Raw genomic sequence first — 24,665 nt, 5'->3', positions numbered from 1 at the left:
GGTGCTCGGGAGACAGATTTTTTTTCCTTTTAAAAAATTTGATTGTCACCATCTCTAGGGCTAACTAATTGTTCTGTGCCTCAGTGTCTTCACCTCTAAAGAGGGGGTAATACCATTATTATGGTTTTAAGGGTTGAGAAAATTTATATGTATAAAATATTTAAAACAGTGCCTGGTACGTTGCTCAAAAAACTGTTAAGAACGTGGGCATTCAGCAGGTAAGTAAGACTGGATGGGTTGGTCTGATGTTTTTAAGTATTGAGGATCCTGATGCTAGAGGAAAATTTCCCTTTCTGTAAGGACTGCAGCTATAGGAAATTGAGGTACATATCGTTGTGACTTTAGACTTTTTGGCAGCAGTTGCCTTGGAGGTCTATGATTGCTAACCTAAGGTTCCCAGTTAAATACATAGAGACTTAGTCTCATGAACTGAAATATTAGGCTGAAGATCTTAAGTATTTTTCATTATTAATAGAAGAAATGAAAGGGGTTTGACCACAAAGATTTGTGATGCTAAACTTAACTGAAAGTTTCAACTGTACTCTTTCTTACACCTACTTTTGAATTGATTTTTTTTTTAATAACCTTTATCTTTTCTCTTTCCCTTAGTGCATAGTTGAATATCCGCCTAAATTGTTAAAGGTTGTTTAAAATAAATATGTATCCTCAGGCCTAGAATGTCTGCTTTCTGGGCACAGGTTTACATCAGTCCTTATATAACAACCTTTAGAGAATGTCCAGGCTACAATTTCACTTTACTGCCTAAGTATTAAGTCTCACTTAGATATGCCTAAGTTAACTCCTTTCATAAAATATCCTCAACTTTTCCTGTTTGTGCTGTTGCTTGAAAGAGATTTGGAGAGCTAAACTGAATGTAGTTGACTTCTTGGAAATGAAGTTGTGTTTTAAACGTTAAGAAAAACTAAATCTTGGTTGTATATCATGGAATTTGATTAATATTATGACTTAATGGAATTTGTTTTGGTGCATTCAAAAAGCTGACCCTTTGAGAACCACTGAAATGGAGTATACCTTTAAGATGAGGGCCATCACTGAAGGTGAACACTAGCACATAGAGTAGCATTGGAGGGAGGGAAAGGGAGAATCAAGAACACAGGAAAGGCTGTGCAAGTTTTAAAATAGATGGCCAAGAGCTGGTCTGTGCGCATTATTAATGTGGCAACCAGAAATCAGGACCAGACAATGAGTATCCTGTCTGGAGGACTTGTTTTGCTAATGGACTTTTTATTTATGTTAAAAAATCCTTGCCTAAAGTAACCTTTAAGGACCAGTGAATTCAGCAAAGAAGATAAATAGTATATGCTACCCAGAGGAGAATGGGTGTTCTGGGGGAGGGGAAAGATTTCTTCTATGGGAGAGAGATTGGATTTAGCCTGCCTTTTTAGAGTTCTTAGTAAATGGTTTAGGATGTACCAAGTGCCTAGCTTGTACCTAGTTTTAAATTACGCTGGCATTTTTGTGTTTCTGGCAATTGGCAACTTAATTTTAGCTCTATTCTGAAGCAACACATAAAACAAGTATTTTTTTTTAAGATTTTATTTATTTATTTTACAGACACAGCGAGAGGGGGAACACAAGCGGGGGAGTGGGAGAGGGAGAAGCAGGCGTGATGCGGGGCTCGATCCCAGGACCCTGGGATCATGACTTGAACCGAAGGCAGATGTTTAAAGACTGAGCCACCCAGGCGTCCCTTAAACAAGTATTTTTTATTCATATGCTATACTTTTTTTTTTTTTTTTTAACAGCAACCTTTTGAGGAAGCAGTTAATATAATTAACTGAAGTTTAGAGAAATTGAGCTAGGATCACATAGCTATTAAATGATAGAGCCACAACCACTGAGTCTTCTGACTTCTAGTCCAGTAAGGATTTCAGCTTACTTCATGATAAACTTGAACGTTGCTAACCTGATGTAGCCGGTACCATTTTCAGATTGAGGTGAGACCTAGGCAGTCTGTATCAAAGCTACAGATGGTCCATTAAAGTCACTCTCCACCCCCACCCATTTCTGTTCACTTCTCGCTTACTGTAGAATTTAGAAGACATATCTGCAGTTACCTGCTAGCATGCCATGGGATATGCCTGGTAGTGTATTGAAGCTTAGACCAGTATTTTAATTTCTTGGCTGCAGATAGGTATTTCACTAGCTTTCTTTACTTAGAATGAATTTTTACTGAAAATTGTGTTATGGAGAAAAGCAAGATGAATAATACAGACTGGGTCTACAACTCTGTGTAAATAAGGTGACCATATTGACTGGTAATAAACTGCACATGTGTGGATTATCTTAAATTGTCATATTGAGCTCAATTTTTAAATGTATAAAATACATTCACTTTAAAATGGGCACTAAAAGATATTGAATGATCCAGTGTATCTGCAAGTGTTAAGTGAGCACAGATTCCTCACTAAATTAGGCACTTAGCGCACTTTCATTGACAACTCCTACACTAAGGTTAACTAGTGAAATAATACAGACTTTGAAAAAACTTCTATTTTGACAGTTTGTTGCATATTCTAAGGACCCAGACATAAGGCTTGGTGGCCCGTCTCTTGTTTTTCCTGGTTTATGACTTTCGGCTTTGTGGAATACGGCTGAGATGAAAGGATTTCTTGACGATGCAAACTACTCCGTTGGCCTGTTGGATGAAGGAACAAACCTTGGAAATGTTATTGATAACTATGTTTATGAACATACCCTGGTAAGTGTGCCATATTACATTTCTCAGATACAGCGTTTATAAATTACTGAATTCTAAAACATTGCTCTATTTCCAAGATGTTGGTCTGATAAAAGTACTTTGTTCAGATGTTACCTTTTCCAGGTTGTCTTAATTTGATGCCCCCACTTCCCTTGAGTAGTGATGAAGTTCTTTCTAGCCCACGTTAAAACAAATGCTTCCTAACAGCTCTTTCTCTGCTGTGCCTTTTAGCACTCAGCTCTTGTATGTTGTTTTCTTGATATGTTGCTGTCCTCCTAGTCACTACATGGCTTCTTACTCATTTTTCTCAACTATATGCTTGAGTAGATTATAATTTATATTTCAGTTAATCTTGGTTGTATATTGGCTGAGAATTTGATAAGTTACACAGAATGTGTAAGCTGACCAAGTGTCAGCTTCTACAGACTCATATTCACTGCTACATAAGATTATTTTTGTTTTGTACTTAGTGATAGAGTTAACTTTATTGCCTTACTGATAAAATTTGCTTCTTTGTTGGAGCTAATTTCCCATATTCCTCAAATTTGTTGAAAAATTGTTTTCATGTTATTGGTGTTCAATAATAGGCTAACAAAAAACTTCCTTGACCTTTACTGATGTGCTCAAATCTCCCCACACCTCAGCAAAATCCCTTTCTCTCTCTTCTGCCATCAAAATTTGGGGGTGGGGGGAGTGACACTTGTCATACTGTTCAGTCTGTTGTATAACCAAGCCATTCTATAATTAATTCTCTCTTGTCACTAGGGAACCTCCTAGTGGAAGTATGCTGACCTTTCTCTTCTCTAATTTTTGCAACATTCTTTGTGGGTCAGATAATGATCTTTGAAATATTCCTCTCATTCATTGTCCTACAATTCTTGAATTATCCCACATTCAGTAACATTTAGTGAGGGTTAGTCTGAAATCCTCTTCTCTCCTAGCAGTGTCATCTAATTATATGGCTCAAGAGTGATTACAACCGAACATCTTGTGGGTTGTTTTGTTTTTAAATCCCAGTTCTCTTGCTGGTAGCCATAGTTGCCTTGGTTTTTTTGTTTTTTGTGTTTCTTCTTCTTCTTCTTCTTTTTGTATTAAAAATAAATTTTCTGTCTCTAGAATATTAGGGATGGCATATCTTGAAAGGATGGAGTAACTTGAGTTTAACTGTCCCCTATCTGCCATGCAAAAACCATAATTTGCAATCATGTCTATTTCCTGGTCAGTATGTTCCAGTATACATTTTTAAGTGTGTATTAACTGAAAGCAGTAATATTGTCTTCGTGGCTTTTCAAACAATATTTAGATGTGTATTATAAATAAGATTATTTTTATTTTTTTAAAGGTATTTGACAGCAAGAGAGGGAATACAAGCGGGGTGGGGCGGGCAGTGTGAGAGGGAGAAGCAGGCTTCCCACTGAACAGGGAGCCCGATGTGGGGCTCCATCGCAGGACCCTCCTGAGCTGAAGGCAGACGCTTAAGGACTGAGCCCCCGAGGAGCCCCTATAAATAAGATTATTGTCTGCTGTCCAACCTTACTGCTTTCCCTGACATGTTATAGTCCTTTTACCCCTAGAGTAGCTATGTTAAAATCATTTTATAGATCTCCCCAGATCCCTAATTAAAATCTGTTTTTAGTTTTGAGGGAAGAATATCCTTACTCAGGTTTATCTGACGTTTAGTGTGCTAGTGTATTTTTTAAATACAATTTTGTCATCTCTTTGTCATCTCTACCAACTTTGTCTCCTTAAACATTGGTTCCTAGTGTTGCTTTACCATCCTGTCGTTAGGTGCAATTTATAATGGAGATATGTAGCTTATTTTGTTTAACATTCCTGATTCTACTCACTGTAATAGGAAGTTAGATCCTGAACTATCAAAGTGAATGTATTTTAAACAGTATAGGAAAACATGGAAGGAAACAGGTGGTCTCCTCCTCCTCTACTCCCCCAAATGGAGGCAATTATGAAGTAGAAAGTCCCTATAATTGATAATTTTTTAAAAAGCAAAGTAGAGAATATTTTATATGCCAGCTTAGCGCAGCAAAAAGTCAAGTTTAAAAAGAAAAAGGTGTTTGGATTCTCCTGTGTTTGCTGAATCTAGCTTAATTACTCTTAAACCTTAAATGTAGTAGTGTATGTAAATGTATATATCGGCTTATTTGTGGAGGAAAAAGGGAGTTCTTTACTACTTATGGTACTCTATTTTCAGTAGTTCTTTGATTTTTTTTTTCTCCATGATCATAACAGACGGGGAAAAATGCATTTTTTGTGGGAGATCTTGGAAAGATTGTGAAGAAACACAGTCAGTGGCAGAACATAGTGGCTCAGATAAAGCCATTCTACACAGTAAAGTGCAACTCCGCTCCAGCTGTACTTGAGATTTTGGCAGCTCTTGGAACTGGATTTGCTTGCTCCAGTAAAGTAAGTATTTTTCATTATTTTGTCACTGAACTGCAACGTTTTAGAACTCGACTTTAACTTTTGGTTACAGTAAGAAAAATTGCAAGAAGTCTCAGTTTTGGATGTTTTTAAACTCTTATGTAAATTTGCAGCCTAATGGAAATTTACAGAGTTTTCAGGTATACCAGTGAAAGGAAAGTTTCAGTGAGATGAGACTTTAAAAAGCCTTTTTTTTCTTTATCTTTAATCAGGAACTTTTTATTTGTTCCTCATTCTTAGGTTAGAGCTAGCTAGACCATTAACTTCCAATGAGAGCAAAATAATTCTAAACCATGAGATTTCTCTGGTGGTGCTTACACATTTTTGAAGGATTTTAACACAGGTAGTGTAACGTATAAAGTAGTAATTAAATGAAAAGTAATAGAAATGTTGCTTTTTAGATGACACTATTTAAAATGTGTTTTTATAGACTGAAATGGCTTTAGTGCAAGAATTGGGCGTATCTCCAGAAAACATCATTTATATAAGTCCTTGCAAGCAAGTGTCTCAAATAAAGTATGCAGCAAAGATTGGAGTGAACATCATGACTTGTGACAATGAAGTTGAATTGAAGAAAATTGCACGTAATCACCCAGATGCCAAGTAAGTGTAAAACTAAGTACATGGGAATATTACCTTATGGCTTAGGGTTTGGGTTTGTCTTTGGCCTGGGAAAAGTACTTTTATGTAGAGCAGTGGTGTGTATTACAATTATTATTTTTTTTTTTAACTTAAAATTCCTATATGGAAAATGCTAATAGCATTTTATTGGCTGCCCACTTCTGATCCTTCTTGTAGAGTTGGGATGAGATAAGGACAGTTTGGAATATGAATTTATAAGCTTTAATTCAAGGAAGAAGATGTGGTTGTTGGAATAATAAAATGAGGGCCACAGCTGTATTTTCATAATCACATCAACCCTACTAGTTATTTATCATGTTGGGGACAGGATGTGTGTTGGTCAGCTTCATTTCCTAGTTGGCTGAGGATTTAATCTGCCTTTGGCTGTAGCTCCTAAATGCTTGTCCTTAGTGACAGTGTCTGTCTTAGGAGCCTACTCTGTAGATTGGAGGGGTTTTTTTAAGACCCACTCTTCTCTTTGAATAGGAAGTTTAATATATATTTTTTTACTTGTACCTGCATGTATCACAAGATATTTTTAATTAAAAAGTTTACTTTTTAAAAGCAAAAAAGGCAAATTTCATGAACTGGTATGTCAAGAGCACTTTAGGATCTACTAAAATTATATTGTATTAGTACAAAATTGCTTCTTTTTAATGGGTTATTACATGTGTTCCTGAAAATGTGTATCATATCCATATTTTCCTTGTACATTTATAATTTTCTTACTGACTTTGATGGTATTCTTAGGTGTTCCAACAGGATTGAGTACCCTGAAAACCTTTGTTTGGATAAAGGCCTTTTGGGGGAAATTTTAGTGAACCACTTGTCTCTAGGAAAATCTGTTCTGTGATCTTCTGAAGAGAAGCCCTGATTTGGGGTTACTGTGTTAACTATAAAGTGGATGGTACATTCTTAATAGAGCTGATTCAACCCATAGGAAGAATAATTTGCTTTTATGAGACTTAACCCCTTCTGATCAGCAGTCATTCATCAGGACTTCCTTGGGAAAACGGTCTTACAAAACAGCATTTGCATATTTTTGGGTTTTAGTGGTTTGTAATTACTTGAGTATCTCCTGAGACCGTCTCAATCATTTGTCTTGGTTGTCATGATTTGGAAGAAAATACTAAGTAGATTTGAATCAGTATCTAAAAGGCTACTGTTTAGACACATAAAATAACTCCGAGCTTGCCAATTTTTTTTTAATAAGATGGAAGAGATTAATAGGAATTTTCAGAATAAGTGGTAGAAGGTTAACTAGCTGAAACAATTTAGGAAACTAAACATGTAAAAGCCCTGATATTTTTCACTGAAAGACAATGATGGCATTGCTATTCAATTTAGTCTCTCTAGGTGGTTTTATGGACTGATGGACTTCATTTGAAAGTAATGTCGTCTTTCATTACAGAGCCCAACTGACTCTTGCTGCTACAACAGAGTCTTAACTTCCTGCATTTTCCAAATTCCCATCCTTGTAAGCTTCATGCTTTAGGCCCTAATGGCTAGTTTTTTCTCTATACAGGATTGTTTTTCATTAGGTTCACTTGATTCAACCGTCGCTGGATTTGGGAGCAATGGCAACATAATCAACATACTTCCTACAATCTTCAGGCTTCACATGTGCTGATGATGATGTAAACCAACTCTGCCCCAATCATCTTCCCCTTCTCTTAGGGTCTTACTACATATTGCAACAGAAGATAATATTGGAGGCGAAGAGGGTAACATGAAGTTTGGCACTACCCTGAAGAACTGTAGGCATCTCTTGGAATGTGCTAAGGAACTTGATGTCCAAATTATTGGGGTTAAGTGAGTATTTTGTTTTAAGCTTCCATCTTATGGTGATAAATCTTTGTCTTTCTGATGATAGATTACTTAACACTTCATTTGCATGAAGTCTAATAGATTGAATTTTCAGTTTAATATTTATTTTTTTAGTCTAGGAAAAACAAATATGTTTTATCCTTCATATAATTTTGTACGTATACCTCCCCCTTCCCTAATTAAGAGATAAAATAGTAAATAAAAATTTAGTTAGGTTAGGAATGTAAAACCCCTCCTTTTAAATTGGAGAGGCTGTACTAGAATTCTAATGAATACCAAAATAACATTCATCTGAGTTGTCATTTTGCTTTATTTTTTCACCCCATCTTTAAATTTTTTTCCTTCTCTTTTTAATCCCTTGGGCACACCAGTACGACATTGTGTTACTTTCTTGATTTTTATGTGTGCAGAAATGGATACCCAGATTTAATAATTTGATCATAATTTCGGAACTATGATCTGAGTCAGATTTGGAGCACAAAGCTCCACAGTTTTTGAGATGCCAGTCCATTGCTAATCTTATTACAGTACAAGATCTTGCTTTTTAAATATTCATAAAGATGGATAAAGAATCACCACTGTTAAGTTTAATTCTGTCTTAGGTGAAAAATATTGACATATATTTGAGAGTTCTCATATTTCTATTTTTAAAGTTAATATACAGTAAAATTGACTTTTGGGTTTATACTTTATACCACTGCCATGATCAGGATACAGAACTGTATTTCATTTAAATTTAAGTATTCTGTTCTGAATTTCTGATAAGTATCTCTTAAGTAATACTAACAAGTGTTAGTAATACTCAGCTGAATTAATGTTCGTTTGTATTTCACAGTAGACATTTTTATATTTTGTCAGATAAAACTATACATTCAAATTAAAGATTTCATGACCCAATTTTATTGCTAGTGCTTGTTACTTTACTATGTATACATAAAAGCATGCCCTTACCTGATAGTTACAAAGCCTGATAACTCATTGTTAAAAATTCTTTATAAAATTACAGTATTACTCAAACATTGTCTTTTCTGAAAGGCTGGTTATTATAACTTGGATAATTAGAGGCTTGTGCTTCCACTTCTTTAAATATTTGATAAGGTTACTGTGAATACTGTGTCAATATGGTGAACGAGAACTGAAAAGAATTACAGGAAGGGCTTCTGAAATGTACTGTTGCTTTAAATTTATTACTCTTTCTTCCAGATTTCACGTTTCAAGTGCTTGCAAAGAATCTCAAGTATATGTACATGCTCTGTCTGATGCTCGATGTGTGTTTGACATGGCTGTAAGTTTTTTTCCTGAAATTATTTTGATATTTTAAGCCAGGATCTTCTTTATTTTTCTTTTTCTCTTCATCTCTTTCTTTTCAAAGATTTTATTCATTTATTTGAGAGCGAGAGAACTTGCACGCGTGCAAGTGCGCATACCCTAGAGCGGGGGGGTGGAGCAGAGGGAGAGGGATAAGCAGACTCCCAAGCAGCAAGAGTTCCATACAGTCAATATTTTTTAAGTGCGTAAAGGGATGAAATAGTAATTTACTTGCATATGTCTATAAGACAGTACAGATATCAGGAAGACGGTATATACGCAACACTGAATAAATCTATTTCTGTTGGTAGAGACCAAAACCACTGCCATAACTAAGGATTAGAACAGATACTATTTACCTCCTTGGGAAGGGGTTTTTGAAATGTCCTTGTAGTCATAACAATTTGGATAAGCATTTAAAGTATTTTTTTCCATCTCTAGGGAGAATTTGGCTTCACAATGAACATGTTAGATATTGGCGGAGGCTTCACAGGAACTGAATTTCAGTTGGAAGAGGTAAACTTTGTTCAGTGGATGGATATACTGGAATAATCTCATTTCTTTGCTACTTAAGTGGTAGATATAGACAAGGGTTTAACAATGGCAGGAAATAAGCCCTGTAACAAACATCTGTTTAAAATTTGATTCTAAGAAGATGAAGAGGCAATGAGAAGACCTAGCTAACTTTGAAAAGCTTAATAAAATTCTATGAACTCTATAGCATAAAACGTTTGTATTCAGTTGTGTTTCTGCTCTAATGGAGTACTTGATAGTACAAGTGAATTTATAATTTGGACAGTTTAAGCTGTTTTATCCGATACACATTACTACTCATCTTCCTGCTCTGCCTTCCATCCCTCATTCTGTAGTATCTAGAAACTGATTTGATGTTTTGCTCCTTCATTGCTATTGTTAAGGAGTATAGAAACATGACTTTAAACAGTCACCAGTAACTATTTGCTATTGGGATTATGAAATTTTTAAAAATAATGTCATTCTGATAATACAAACTTTGATGTCTCAAAAGTCTGCTTAATTGCTTGAAGATAATTGCTAAATAAGCTTTCTGGTCTGTAATTGGAACTACTTTGGTTTTAAGTTTTCTAGGAAACCTATCAGTCTCTTAATGTGACTTATCTAGTTCAATATTGAAATCATAATGGGTTTAAAATTCATAGGTTAATCATGTTATCAGCCCTTTGTTGGATGTCTACTTTCCTGAAGGATCTGGCATTAAGATAATCTCAGAACCTGGAAGCTACTATGTGTCTTCTGCATTTACACTTGCAGTTAATATCATTGCAAAGAAAGTTGTTGAAAATGATAAATTTTCCTCTGGAGGTAAGTTACAAAGTTTATAATTTTGTTTCTGTTTGATAAATTCATCTTCAAACTAATTGAAATTATCTGATACTAGTCGAGTGTAAAATACTGTAGGACATGGAAATTTACGGATTATGAGGTTGTGGGTGATCTTCAGTCAGCCGTAAGCAGCTGGGGAGCATTTTAAAATGCCCTCTGAAATCTAACTTTTGGTTCTGATATTTAGATATGCATATTTTATTTATTTTTTTGGAGACACCCCAAGCCCATGTGAGGTTGGGGTGGGGCAGAGGGGGAGAGAGAGTTTTAAGCAGACTCCCTGCCCAGTGCAGAACCTGAGACAGGGCTCAGTCTCATGACCCTAAGATCATGATCTGAGCCAAAATCAGGAGTCAGTTGCTTAACCGACTGAGTCACCCAGGTGCCCCTAGTTATTCGTGTTTTAGATAAACTTCCCCCAGATGATTGATTCTCCTATCTTATTAAGAACCAGGGCGCCTGGGTGGCTCAGTTGGTTAAGCGACTGCCTTCGGCTCAGGTCATGATCCTGGAGTCCCGGGATCGAGGCCCGCATCGGGCTCCCTGCTCGGCAGGGAGCCTGCTTCTGCCTCTGACCCTCCCCCCTCTCACGTACTCTCTCTCTCTCATTCTCTCTGTCTCAAATAAATAAATAAAATCTTTAAAAAAAAAAAAAAAAAAGAACCAGGGTTTTATTGTAATGTCTCTTGCCCTGTTCCTCTTAGTCAGATGAGTCACTGGGAGGATGTACTTTATACTTTTTTACATAACAAGGGCCAACAGAGTCTTAATTTGTCTAGTCAAACCAACAAAAATGCACTAGACAGTCTGTCTTGCTGACAAATACCACTTTAAAAAACGTAGAAAGTACTGTTCTACATTAAGAAGACTAACTCCTATAGTTTTTTTTTTTTGTTTAAGTTAGGAAGAATAAGGTTTTTTTTCTTTTGAGTTTTTAAAATATCTCAAAGTTGAAGAGCTGCAAGAATAATATAAGGAACTTCCCATTCTGATCACTTGGTTAAGATGGTGTCAGGTGGGTTTCTTCATTATAAAGTGGAAAGATAATTTGTAAATAACGTTTTTCTTTTCATACTTTCACCCCATTAGTTTTAACATCAGTGAATTTCTGACTCCATTATTCAGTCTAAGAATAGCTTTCTCTATTTATAATAGTTTAGACTCCTAAATACTTAATAGATTATATAATTGATTATTTTTATTTACTGTCCAAAATTGGGGTCCTTCTGACATGTCCCCATCGTTCCTTGAGTGCTTCTTTATTTCATGGTACATCAAGATGTTCCAGGTTCTTTACCTGCCTCAGTCCTAGAATTGGCTATGTCTCCAAGGAGAGTGGTATTTTAAAAACCAAGAAAGGAGTGAGTATTGGTTGTGCTTACTACTGACGCATCATTTCATCTAGGCTTTCTCACTGAACAGAACCAGGAAATGGGTGTGTGCATATATATACATAGCACACGTAACTATATATCATCAAAAGCTGCGCATGCAGTATACCACATGGTGCATTCTGTTTTTCTCCTTACGTATTATAACTCTTTCCCAACAGAGAAACCTAGCTCCCATTATCCAACACCCACACACATTTGCTTAAGTCTGGAATACGCAGGTGTTTCCTGAATAGCTAACTCATACCACTGCAGATAACCAAACCACTTAACCTGTAGTTCAGTATCTGTTGAGGGTTGGTTTTTGACATAAGATTTTACTCCCTGTATAAAAATTTAAGTGTATAATTTGACAAATTAATGAAAGCATATACTGACATCCCTATAAAAACATGAATTTCATATCAGAATTTTTTCTTTCCAGGTTTGTTCCTTTGCCAGACAGTCATTGTTGTGATGGTTTTTGCACCATTGAGTAGTTTAGGCTGCCCTCAAGCTTCATCTAAATGGAATCATCTAGCATATATTTTAGGACAGCTCAGTATAAGGGCGCCTGGGTGGCTCAGTCATTGAGCATCTGCCTTGGGTTCAGGTCAGGATCCCAGGGTTCTGGGATCGAGCCCTGCATCAGGCTCCCTGCTCCGCGGGAAGCCTGCTTCTCCCTCTCCCACTCCCTCTGCTTGTGTTCCCTCTCTCTCTCTGTCTCTCTCTGCCAAATAAATTTAAAAAATCTTAAAAAAGGGCAGCTCAGTATAATGTCTGATTGAACTACTTCGTTTCATGTTTATTGCTAATATTCCACTGTGAATAGACAATTTATCCATTATCTTTGCTGATGAATATTTGTTTGTTTCCACTTCTGAGCTATTACGAATAAAACGTAACATTCTTGTTTAAGTCTTGTGGACATTTTTCATTTCATTGGGGAAATGACTAAGAATAGAATTGCTGGGTCACAGAGTAGATGTTTTTAAAGATTTCAAAGTGCTATTTTACTCTACCACTGGTGGTGTATATGTGCAAGTTCTGATCCCTCACTTCTTTGATTTTTTGGTATTGTCATTTTTTAATTTTATCCATTCAGTAGGTGTGTGGTGGTGGAAGCTCATTGTAGTTTTAATTTGCATTTATCTGGTGACTTCTGTAGAGCACTTCTTTCATGTGTTCATTGGTCATCTTTGTGAAGTATGTTTTCAGTTTTTTAGGCTAACAGTTTTAAGGTATGACAGTATATATCAGGTTTTTTCAAGTTAAATATTTTGGGAAATGTGAAAACTGAGTCTATTCTATAAATACTCAGTCTGCTATGCCTTGCATAGTTTTAACTGTATTAGACAATTTAGTGTAAATTCATCTTCATTTTTTCTGCTTTATTTCAGTAGAAAAAACCGGAAGTGATGAACCAGCCTTCATGTATTATATGAATGATGGTGTTTATGGTTCTTTTGCAAGTAAACTGTCTGAGGACTTAGATACCATTCCAGAGGTTCACAAGGCAAGTTGTATTATAAATAATAGAACTGCTTATTTGGCAGTTTATTAACTGACTTTTTTTTTTTTAAGGTGCATCCCAATTTTTGGAGGAATACTTTAGAATGGGGAATATTGCCCTTTTTTGAGGATTTGCCTTCCTTAGATGGAGTTAAGGAGCACCATTGCCCTTCTAGGCCTGCCTTTTATGGGCATATTTAATCTGATCTAATGAAAAATGCTCTCATCCACCCTCAGATTCAATACCTGTATGAACATGAGTAAAAACTTAATTTAAAAAGTTTCTTTTTCCCTGACAGAAATACAAGGAAGATGAGCCTCTGTTTACAAGCAGCCTTTGGGGTCCATCCTGTGATGAGCTTGATCAAATTGTGGAAAGCTGTCTTCTTCCTGAGCTGAATGTGGGAGATTGGCTTATCTTTGATAACATGGGAGCAGACTCTCTCCATGAACCATCTGCTTTTAATGATTTTCAGAGGCCAGCTATTTACTACATGATGTCATTTAGTGATTGGTAAGGTACTGTTTTCATTTTAAAGCTGATTGGATATTTGAGATGACATTAAATGTTGGTTAATTTTAATTCTGTAACAAATGCCTAACTTACAAAGTAATAGCAAAATGCTCCTCTGTTAAGGGTTATTGGAAGACTCGTTACTTTATAATCTGATTTCATTGTCCACTTGTTATGTGTTAGTGTGGTCTTTGTGCTTAAACTTAGAATTACGGTTTTGTGTTTGGTTTTTTGAAAGGTATGAGATGCAAGATGCTGGAATTACTTCAGACACAATGATGAAGAACTTCTTCTTTGTGCCTTCTTGCATTCAGCTGAGCCAAGAAGATAGCTTTTCCTCTGAAGCTTAAACAGGCATCAATGCTTCTTTAGATCTGAAGTTGCAGGTTAAGCTTGTCTGGTCTACATTCCAGTGTGAAACAAATTCAATCTTACTCTGTTAATTCTATTGGAAACAAAATCTATTAGTGATAGCTATTTGGGACCAGACAAAATCAGCTTTCATCTATAATTCATTGGGGGGTAATTGGGAGATTTAGATAATGTATCCAGATTTAAACTTACCAGTTTGTCCTACCCCTTAAGCGTTTAAAATAAAATATGCAACAAAATGGATGACTTAGTGGAGATGGAAGCCCATTAATTGGGTTCCCCATTAAATCGTTTACATACAAGTACACAGTTTTTATACTAAGGATTCATGTTAAAAAGTCTTGTAAAGTTAAATGTCTTTCACCTAGATATATCAAATGTCAGTGGAAGACCAGTGTGACTTCATTAGATACGTTTAGTGTATTTAGAATGTGTAAATTTGTGCTTTGAACTGTAGTTTAATAAATGTAAAATTGCATCATAGTATTTGTTGTATTTGACCTAATGTAACCCTTGTATGATTGCAATAAAATTTTGTGTAGATTTTACTGTTTTTTCAGGCTAAAACTTTGGGAAAGGGGGCTAGCTAGCAAAGGTAGTTTTGAAATAGATGTGTATATGGACTGTTTTGAAGGTTTTTTTTTTTTTTTCCCCTTTATAGCCCATTTAAGTTTAGTTTGGCTCAGTACATTTTTTTCAGTTATTTAAATAGTAATTTAAGTAAAATGTTTGGTAAATCATTGTGAAGTTCAGATTCATTATGGAGAGTTGATGTGCAGTAAGCATGATGTTTAACAATTTTAACACCAAAAATGTTAATTCTGCATAAACCAATTGTAATAATTAATAGGTGTTTCTGTATAGATAGAATGCGTAGAATACCTTAGTAAATCTTTGAATTACAAATCTTTCGGCTGAAATGGAAGATTCTATTAAATACTTTGAATAAATCTGGGGTGGGGGAGGGAAATAAAATCGCAGAAAACTCTGCAGCGCACTAAAACTTAAAGAAGGGCTACATCTATATCCAGAAACCTGATGCTCTTTTGCACGGAATACTATTTAAATTCAGAGTTGTAAGGGGTAGGGTGAAGCACACCTGTTCTCAATTTCTTAATTGCAATGATTTCAGACTTTAGTAGGAGTTTGTTTTTAGTTATGCTTAGTTTCTTGTTATTTCCCATTTGTTCAGCTTAGTAATTTTAATTCTTTTCATACTAAAATTTTGTGACTGGGGGAGGGGAGTTAGCGTTATTAACCTGACAGTTGTTGCCAGGAGTTTGCGCGTTGTTCACTGCTAGTATATTAGTAATCCTAGATCTCAGAATCACAATAGTAATAAAATAAACAACAGGGGTCATTTTTTTCCTAACTTACTCTATGTTCAGATGTGGAATTTCTGTCTTCCAAGAGGAAATGTGACTTGACTTTGGTGCCAATGGACAGAAAATTCTACCTGTGCTACATAGGAGAAGTTTGGAATGCACTTAATAGCTGGTTTTTACACCTTGATTTCAAGGTGGAAAGAAATTGATCATGAATCTCTAATAAATTTCAATCTAAACCAGTAGGTGCTTAATATTTTTTGATTTGATGCCCATTTGAATTTCATGGGTTCTAATAATTAAATTTAAGACCCCAGTCCATTGTCATCTATAATTACCCTTGGACTTTACCAAGGTATAATACGGGGTTTTATGCAAAATTCCAAGCTACATGCAACTTTTTTAACCGTAATAAAGAGGAGCAATTATTCCCAGTCTTCTTTACATGTTGTGCTTTGTGGTCCAGAAATGGCAGACCTTTTAGAAGATGGTACAACTATGAGTCCTTGGCTTGACATACAGCTCTGAGCTTCATGGCATATCAACTTTGCCATATTCATAGGAGAATTGTTCTATGTATAACAGCTCAGAGTTGCAAATTTCACATGTGAATGAGATGGTAACTTTAAGAAATGTCTGTATTGTATTTGAAGACTGTTCGCCATAAATCTGAAGTTTGAACTTATGTATTTCAATTTGGTATGCTAAAAAGTACTGAATTAATGTAACAATCCTTTTTTTTTTTAAACAATATTGTAATCTCAGTTCAGAATTTAACTGAAAATATAAAACCCAAATGATTTCTATATAGTAAATTGAACTGTAAAGGTAATTTGTGTGTGATTCTGAATACACAAGATAAAATGTTTTTATTCCTCCTTACGTTTTACTTTGGCTTCTATCATGAAAGAGTTAATTCTGCATATCAACTTTGTATATATTTTAACTTAAAAGCATTCTTTCAGAATCTTTATAAAGTAGCAAATCTGATAAAATGATGCTGGGCATTACATATGAAAGATTTTGATAAAGTTCAATACATGTGAGCACTAAGATGTTTCTTAGACCCATTAATTTGCCAGCCTCTTAAATTTTAAACTTAGACTAAATAAAATTGATTTATATAAGTTAAGGTAGGTATTCCAAGTAATTGTGGGCACTGTAACATTCAATGCAAATATTGTAGTTAAGAAGCCACTCACTGTTAAATCTTTTTTGTCCCTTGTTGGGGACTTTGTATTTTCTCACTGTAGATATTCGCAACTTGACCAACAGTATAGTAAGAATACTTGCTTACTTGGCTTCAGAGTATAAGATCAGAAAAGAATTAGTAGCCTTCCACATTCAAGTTGTGAATAAATCTTCCAAATACTTCAATTCCTGTCTTGTCCATCCTGAAGGCAGAATAAAAGAATGGTGTATTTGCAGATTCAGGCTTTCATAATGGGAATAAACCTAGCCTAGGAATGAGAAACGAAAACCGGTTCTGATCTTTACTGGCACTGCTGGAGGCTAATCTATATCTACTTAAAAAATAATAAGCTACCGGGCGCCTGGGTGGCTCAGTTGGTTAAGCGACTGCCTTTGGCTCAGGTCATGATCCTGGAGTCCTGGGATCGAGTCCCACATCGGGCTCCCTGCTTGGCGGGGAGTCTGCTTCTCCCTCTGACCCTCCCCCCTTCTCATGTTCTCTCTATCTCATTCTCTCTCGCAAATAAATAAATAAAATTTAAAAAAAAAAAAGCTACCAACTTTAAGGTGGTTGTATTTTCATAACAAGTTATGGTTCCTGGACCCTTTTACTCTGCTGGGACTGCAATCAAATTTGAGTAAGGATGGTGTGGATTTGATTTTTTTTTTTTCTCCTAGCTCTTTGTTACTAATTCAGGACAGTAGAAAGTATTGAAATAGGAAAGCATTTTAAGTTTTAAAGAAATTCTGGTAATGTATGATCATCCATTTGGGCAAGTTAAAGTTAATCTGAAAAGTAGTGCCTGCTCTTAAATGTTACTGGGGAATGCTTTTTCCTTTGCTTACTACAAATTGTACATACTATGTGGATCTTAATCATAGTTCACATCTTCACCTAGAATGGAGTATAGATAGGGGAACACAAAACAGCTCCAGGCACTCTGTCCAGTGTTGCACAGTTGAAGGATCTACTTTTATCTGTTGGAAACTTGAGACTGGGCAAACTTTTTAAAAATGACCGTGAATAGAAATTTATCTAACATGCTCATTTTGTGTGTTGTTATAACTCCTGAATTCCTTGACCTAACTTCAGCTTCAAAAGCAGTTCCATTGTTGAGTGGTCTTTCAAATCCTGGTTCTACCATAATACTGCTTATGCCTGTCAAAACCCTTTGCAGTTGATGGCCTAGTTTAAGAAGTTTGCCACTGGATCAATTGCAGAAAGTTTGAAAAGTTAAGAATCTGCAATTTACAGATGAAGTGATCATGCATCCCCCCCCCCCATGTTGTGCAAGAGTGCAAAAGAAAATCTTGCAGTAAACTAGTAGGCTATTACTCATTAAATTTAGGCCCAGGTAAATTAAATCTTTTCCTAAATAATAGTGCCAGACTATCTGGTGTGTGCCTGTGCCTAAAACTTAGCCACCACTCAGTTTTTAGCAGCAGAATGTAAAAGCGGGGATACTTGACTAAAGGTTGGGAATTTTCCCTGGATTTCATTGATTTCCTCCCATCTATTCTGTGTCTTAAGTTGCTTTCTGGGGGGTTTTCTTCACTCCGTATTCCAAGTCTGTTTTTCACTGCTGTGAATTTCCAAGCTAAGGGTGCAGTATCTTTTATCTCAGAATGTCCCTCAGCATTAATTCTTCATGACTTAAACCTACCCTCTTAAGATATTTTCCTTACTCTTCTCGACAGAAATGAAGCAAGAGTATTTTCCATGTTTGATTTTTCTCCTCTTCTGGTTCTACAAGGATGCAACAACTTGCTGGGGTGGGAGGAGCACTTATTGGTTCCCAAAACATCATTTAAAAATGTATGAATATTACCTTCATCTTGCCTGGATAAGAACTGGGTTTAGAGTTAGACCAAAGGGGGGAGGGCATTGGAGTGTAAAGCTGGACGAGAAAAGTTCACAGTGAGGAGGAAAATACTCCCAAGTAGGGTGATGCTCTGTCCCCTCCCTTTTATGTACAGTCAGTGTTGCTATAATTTGACCTCCTTCCCTAAAAAGGGATACACTCTGAAATTGCACCACAGGCTGTTGGAAAATGTTGGGTTCAGAGCACAACACTGTCAGTGCAACATTATAATATGGATAGTAACTAATTAAAACCTCAGTACAGGGGCGCCTGGGTGGCTCAGTCGTTAAGCGTCTGCCTTCGGCTCAGGTCATGATCCCAGGGTCCTGGGATCGAGCCCCACATCAGGTTCCCTGCTCGGCGGGAAGCCTGCTTCTGCCTCTCCCACTCCCCTCTGCTTGTGTTCCCTCTCTCGCTGTGTCTCTCTGTCAAATAAAATCTTTAAAAAAAAAGGACAGGGGCGACTGGGTGGCTCAGATGGTTAAGTGTCTGCCTTCGGCTCGGGTCCTGATCCCAGGGTCCTGGGAGCGAGCCCCACATTGGGCTCCTGGCTCGGCGGGAAGCCTGCTTCTCCCTCTCCCTATTCCTCTCCCCCTGCTCATGCTCTCTGTGTCTCAAATGATTAAAGTATTTAAAAAGAAAAAAAAAAACCCAGTACAGTTTTACACTTAGTTAAATACACAAGTAGAACAAACCGTAGCACTTGGAGAAAGACCCAAGGTTTGTGGAAGTGGGAGGGTTGCAGACTTGTGAAGTGATGGAAGAAGGGTTATCTGAAATTGGAAAGTTGTAACACCAGTTGTGGATAGGTGTGGCTCCTAACACTTGGTGAACTGAGGTGGCTGGTAGATAGTTGAGGAATGTGCATTTTTGTATAATCCTAAACTTGATTCAACTGGGTGTCGCATTCTGCTTTCACTAATGTTTCTAGAAGACAAAAATACTAAGTACCATGAAGTTCATGTTAGGTTAGCAGTGGTCCCTAATAAAACCAATCACCTTGGAACAAAGCGGTTTCAAAATGTAGTAGAGCTTACATCACTCCGTCAGGAGGGAGTAGAGTTGAAAAGTAACAATAATAAAGGATTTCATATCAAGCCTTCACCATCAGCAACCCCACTCTCCAATGACAGCAATTTGGTGGCAGTTGAGCAAATTAAACAGACACAGACATTGGAAATAAAGCCTAGCCTTAAGCCATGCACTCAAGGACTAACCTCTCCACAGGCTCATGGCACTGCTGTGTGACACACGAGTGAGAAGCTGTAAGTGTCCTAGAGATTTTTCTCCTCTAATTTCCTTGTTTTGCGTTTGAAGAAATAAACACCCAGATAGGTTAAGGAATTTGCCCAGGATTTTACGGCTAGAGCAGGTCAGAGCAGGGATTCCAGCACAACACTTGATACCTGGGTTTCCTGGACACGCCACATGCAGAATGTTGGTTGGAAGTGCTCAGCCCTGCAGAAAACCTTGGAGGAGGATCCCTGTGCCCAGTCCTTAAAAAGGCTATACTATGGCAGTCTGGTTTGGTTGATTGATTTTTAGGGCTATACTATATTTAATGTCTGAGGTCAGAACCACAGTTTCTGCCAAGATGTGTATTCATTGCTAGGTCTGTGGTAACAGTACCACAAACGGGGGCTTCAGCAACAGTTTATGGTCTCAGTTCTAGAGGCTAGAATTCCAAGATGAAGGCTTAATTCTAAGGGTTAGTTACTTGTGAGGGCCGTGAGGGAAGGATCTTTTCCTTCTCTCCTTGCCTTGTAGATGGCCATTTTCACGTCCACGTGGTGTTCTCCCTGTGTATACGTCTGTGCCCAAATTTCCCCTTTTATAAGGACACCAGTTATATTGGATTAGGCTCCACCCTAATGACCTTATGTTAGCTTTAATTACATCTGCAAGGACCCTATTTCCAAATAAGGTCATATTCCGAGGTACTGAGCATTAGGACTTCAGTATGAACTTTGGTGGGACAAAGCCCATACCAACAGGTATGCTGCCATTCAGAATGGGGCAATAACTGGACCCTGGACCCCTGGCCTTGACTGCCTTGGTGGTCCCTGCCTGTCCACTCCTTTCCTCTCAGTGGCTGCTCCTTTCTTCTGCCCCCTCCCTTTCTTTGCTTATTAAATGTTCCAGCTTTCCTTCTTTCTTTTATCTTCCTTTTTTCCTATAGAGATATCTTGGTTTTTTCCTATTATGAAATTATTTTGTTATAAAAATTGCAATAATACAGAAAAGCATAAAGAAGACCGTTTTTAAAACTCACCTGAAAACTCTCCATAACTGCTTTTAATATTTGGTAGCACTGCCTTCTAGACACCTCTGTTTTCATTCCAACATTCCAACCCCCTTTCTCCTCCCTGGAAAAGCATGACGTCATTAACACGAATGCCCAGCATTTTACTTCTGCCACTTCCAATCATTTTTTTCTCACCTAAAGCAGGGAACTGCCTTCGAGTATTATAGGTGGGCTGTGACTCTGGAGAAGAAAATCCAGGGAGACAGTCTGAAGTCAGTCCACCCCTCAGGTGAGTCCTCAGGGACACTGGCACAGTGATTCAGGAGCCTGGACATGGTAGATTCAAATTGTACCGAAGGGGTGTGGCTACTTTGTAACTCTCCAGATGGTGTTCTCTATGGGAGAGTGAAGCCCGGGGTTCAGACGTCCATGGCGTAGCCCAGAGGGCAACTGAGGGCATGAGAGCATGTCCAAGAACTAGTTTCTTAAGAGTGGCCCCTTTTTGTTTAAACCTCCCTCTCCCCATAACTCTGCTCCCAGACCAGCAGCTCAGAAGGCCCTCACCCATTTCCTTGTACCTCACCCACCATTCCCAGCTTTAGCCTGCTGACCACCCACACTGCATGACCCAGAGTATACACAGCATCAAACCTACCCAGACACCCACGCGAGGGCAAAGGGCACACTACAAATCATGCCTGGTTCTAGAGACTTGTCAGTTTGGGGGCACCTGGGTGGCTTAGTTGGTTGAGCGACCGACTCTTGATTTCGGCTCAGGTCATGATCTCACCCCAGGTCCGGCTCTGCACTGGGTGTGGAGCCTGCTTAGGATTCTCTATCTCCCTCTCCCTCTGCCCCTCCCTGCCCCTCTAAAAAAAAAAAAAAAGAGAGACTTGTCAGTTTGACTTCCTCTCTCTCTGTCTCTGTCTCGGTCTCTGTCTCTCTCGTTTTAAAAGATTTTCTTTATTCATGAGAGACAGAGGGAGAAGCAGACTCCCCACAGAGCAGGGAGCCCGATTCGAGACTCAGACCTTGGGATCATGACCCAAGCTAAAGGCAGATGCATAACGACTGAGCCACCCAGGCGCCCTTGACTTCCTGGTCTCTTAACTGGACTATTTCAATAGTTTCTAGCTGGTCTCTTTGCTACCAGGAACCCCTCTCAGGCCACCATCCTTACGGCTGCAAAGTGAGCTTCTGAAACTGTTCTGATTGAATGATTAATCTACTTTGCAATCTCCCTTCGCAGTTCTGTTTGGGATCTGTGCTTTCTAAAAGGCAGGCCTCGGTTGGCCTTAGGCACCATCTTGCTACCCCTCCCGTGAGATCTCTCAGCACCTCTCACATAGCTCGATTCTTTCATGGCAACGCCTGAGGGAGGGTTAAACTTTATCATTTATTCATTCATTTGATTGTTCACTCATTCTCCAAGTATCTTTTGATATTTAGAGGCCAGGCACTATTTTAACAGTAGGACAATAAACAAAATAGCCCTAAATCCTTGCCCACATGGCACTTCCATTCCAGGGAGCCAACTAGACTTCCAACTGACTTCTAGATAATGTCTGAGAGACAAACCAGCTCCCACTTGGTCTTTAGACCTGGCATAGTAAGTGGTCTGAGCCTGTACACGCCCCATATCGCTCATCTAGGATGCTGGGCTGGGCAGAAGTAAACAACTGTGTCATGTCCACACAACCCCAATCACATAGCAAGCAACTGCAGGTGATTCTGTGTCACACAGCAACCCCCCCCCCCCCAGCTCTCTCTGCTGGCAAATTCCTCTTCCATCCTGTGACCCTGAAACATGGAGCCCTGCTTTTCCCACTCTGGCTTTGGCTGATGCCTGACTCAGAGCTCATGAAGCCTCAGTAGAGCCTAGTGATTAAGAACATGGACTTGGAGCATCCTAACTCCATCCTAACTCCACACATCCAAGCTGTGACCTTGGATGAATCACTTAACCTCTCTGAGCCTCAGTCACCTCTTCCATAAAAAGTGCATATTAGTTATTTATTGCTGTATAGAAAATTGCCTCAAGCCTCTGAGCTTTATTTCCTCACCTACAGAAATTGGATTGTAAGAATGCAATGAATTTTACATTTAGTGCTTAGAAAAGTGTCCAGCATATAGGAAACGTTCAATACGTGAGAGCCTTTATCATCTCCCAGGTTCCTGCTCACTGGATTTTAGCTTGCTGCATCCTGGGGCTCTGAACCCTCTCACTCCTCAAGACTCCTGGGTAAGGGGCGCCTGGGTGGCTCAGTCGTTAAGCGTCTGCCTTCGGCTCGGGTCATGATCCCAAGGTCCTGGGATCGAGCCCCGCATCGGGCTCCCTGCTCCGCGGGGAGCCTGCTTCTCCCTCTCCCACTCCCCCTGCTTGTGTTCCCTCTCTCACGCTCTCTCTCTCTCTGTCAAATAAATAAATAAAATCTTTAAAAAAAAAAAAAAAAAGACTCCTGGGTAAGATGTTTAGGAAGCTAATGGAGACCCTGTGTGAAGTAACTGATGACTCCACTTTTTCCAAAAATTTGGAAAAATGTTTCCTATAAGATAGAAACTAGATGAGGAAAATGGCAATAAATTGGGGGGGGCTTTAAAAATTAGATAAAACGTAGGTGAGGTTAGTACAAAAGTGATCATTATAATGTCCTGTTAAAGATTGACCCCCATTTTAGCCTGAAGCTCCTAGCGGCCTGGTTAGAGGGAAACACGTCTTTAAAAAATTTCACAAAATTTGGGGTGCCTGGGTGGCTCAGTTGGTTAAGTGAACATGAAAACTCAGACGCCTGAACCTTCGGTTCAGGTCATGATCCTGGAGTGCCGGGATCGAGTCCCGCATCGGGCTCCCTGCTCAGCAGGGAGTCTGCTTCTCCCTCTGACCCTCCCCTCTCTCATGTGCGCTCGCTCTCTCTCAAATAAATAAATAAATAAAATCTTTAAAAAAATAAAAAAATTTCACAAAATTCAAAGCATCTATAGGTTATGAGTGAGACTTTCTTGGCTTCATTTTTACAGCGCGGAGTACCGCGCCAGGGGTAATTAAGCTCAAAAATTCTCTCTGACCAGGGCACAGGGGGCCCGCTCTTGGTGCGGAAAAACTCAGGTATCTCACGCTGTGCGCGGCTGCTTCAAAAGAGCTCCGGGGGTGGGCGGCAGTGACAGGTATTCCCCACTAGGTGGCGCCCGTGGATTACCTTTATGCTTAGAGCCTCGGAAGTTACGGCAAACGGTCTCCGGGTGCCCTAGCTGATTTCACTTAGTATTAAATTCTTAGGTTCTATCATGTTTCTGAATCTCACAAGCGCCCCCGCCTCCCTGTCCTTTGCATTGCTACAGTGGGTTTTGAAGTGGGGAGGAGCTAGGAGGAAGAGGGGATCCCTGCCTCACTTGCCCCGCGCTCTTCCGTACACCCACTCCTCGGAGTAACAGCCTTTGCCACCGCAAGTCCCACACAAAGTACAGGTTTCCAGGGGCCGCGACAACTTCTGGAGCCCTGAGCGCAATGTGAACCGCTGTTCCCGGGTGTGAGACAAGGTAAGGAAAGGCTAGAACTGGATATTCAAGGGATGTGTGGTGGTTACACTTTGTGGGTGACTTTTTCCAGGTGGGGTTTGAACTTCTTCAAGCTGGAATGTCAGGCTTACCAAGGACATGCCTATGGCCACACAAAGCCAAGTTTACTTAGCTGGATGCACCTGAGGAACTCCCACACCAGGCAAGCCTTCAAAGCCTGTGGATCTGAGAGGGGTGAGGATGGGGCTTTGAAGGGTCAGGTGGTTGAGGCACTCACACAGCCGGGAGCCATTAGGCCTGGTTGGTGGGGAGAAAGGGGATTTTTGCTGCTTGGTTCAGGCTCACAGAAGGGACCTTTTATCTGTGGGGGAAAGGTCCCTGTGTGGTTGCAGTTTTGCTAGATGCTTGGGTTTGTTTTTGTGATTTAAATGCGAAGATCTTGAAGGCAGTCACTGAATTGGTTGCTCAGGATGCCTTGT

General features: G+C 38.7%; 1 protein-coding gene across 3 annotated transcripts in view; it reads left to right on the top strand.

Moving 5' to 3' along the window:
- AZIN1 (antizyme inhibitor 1) overlaps window positions 1-16,187 on the top strand; it is a 31,928-nt gene extending 15,741 nt beyond the window's left edge. For 2 of the 3 annotated variants that reach the window (XM_021688718.2, XM_021688719.2), the window contains 10 exons: window positions 2,525-2,722; window positions 4,970-5,143; window positions 5,592-5,764; window positions 7,460-7,594; window positions 8,813-8,894; window positions 9,359-9,433; window positions 10,096-10,258; window positions 13,050-13,165; window positions 13,461-13,675; window positions 13,914-16,187. In XM_021688718.2, coding sequence (XP_021544393.1) covers window positions 2,621-2,722; window positions 4,970-5,143; window positions 5,592-5,764; window positions 7,460-7,594; window positions 8,813-8,894; window positions 9,359-9,433; window positions 10,096-10,258; window positions 13,050-13,165; window positions 13,461-13,675; window positions 13,914-14,025 — 1,347 coding nt within the window. In that variant the 5' untranslated portion in view covers window positions 2,525-2,620 and the 3' untranslated portion in view covers window positions 14,026-16,187. The remainder of the gene's footprint in view (window positions 1-2,524; window positions 2,723-4,969; window positions 5,144-5,591; window positions 5,765-7,459; window positions 7,595-8,812; window positions 8,895-9,358; window positions 9,434-10,095; window positions 10,259-13,049; window positions 13,166-13,460; window positions 13,676-13,913) is intronic. The other variant, XM_021688720.2, reaches the window with a different exon arrangement.
- Window positions 16,188-24,665: the final 8,478 nt, after the last annotated feature.

Source organism: Neomonachus schauinslandi, chromosome 4, assembly GCF_002201575.2.
Source record: "Neomonachus schauinslandi chromosome 4, ASM220157v2, whole genome shotgun sequence".
Classification (NCBI taxonomy): domain Eukaryota; kingdom Metazoa; phylum Chordata; class Mammalia; order Carnivora; family Phocidae; genus Neomonachus; species Neomonachus schauinslandi.
The sequence above is the reverse complement of the archived record's forward strand: the minus strand, read 5'-3'. Positions and strand labels throughout refer to the sequence as shown.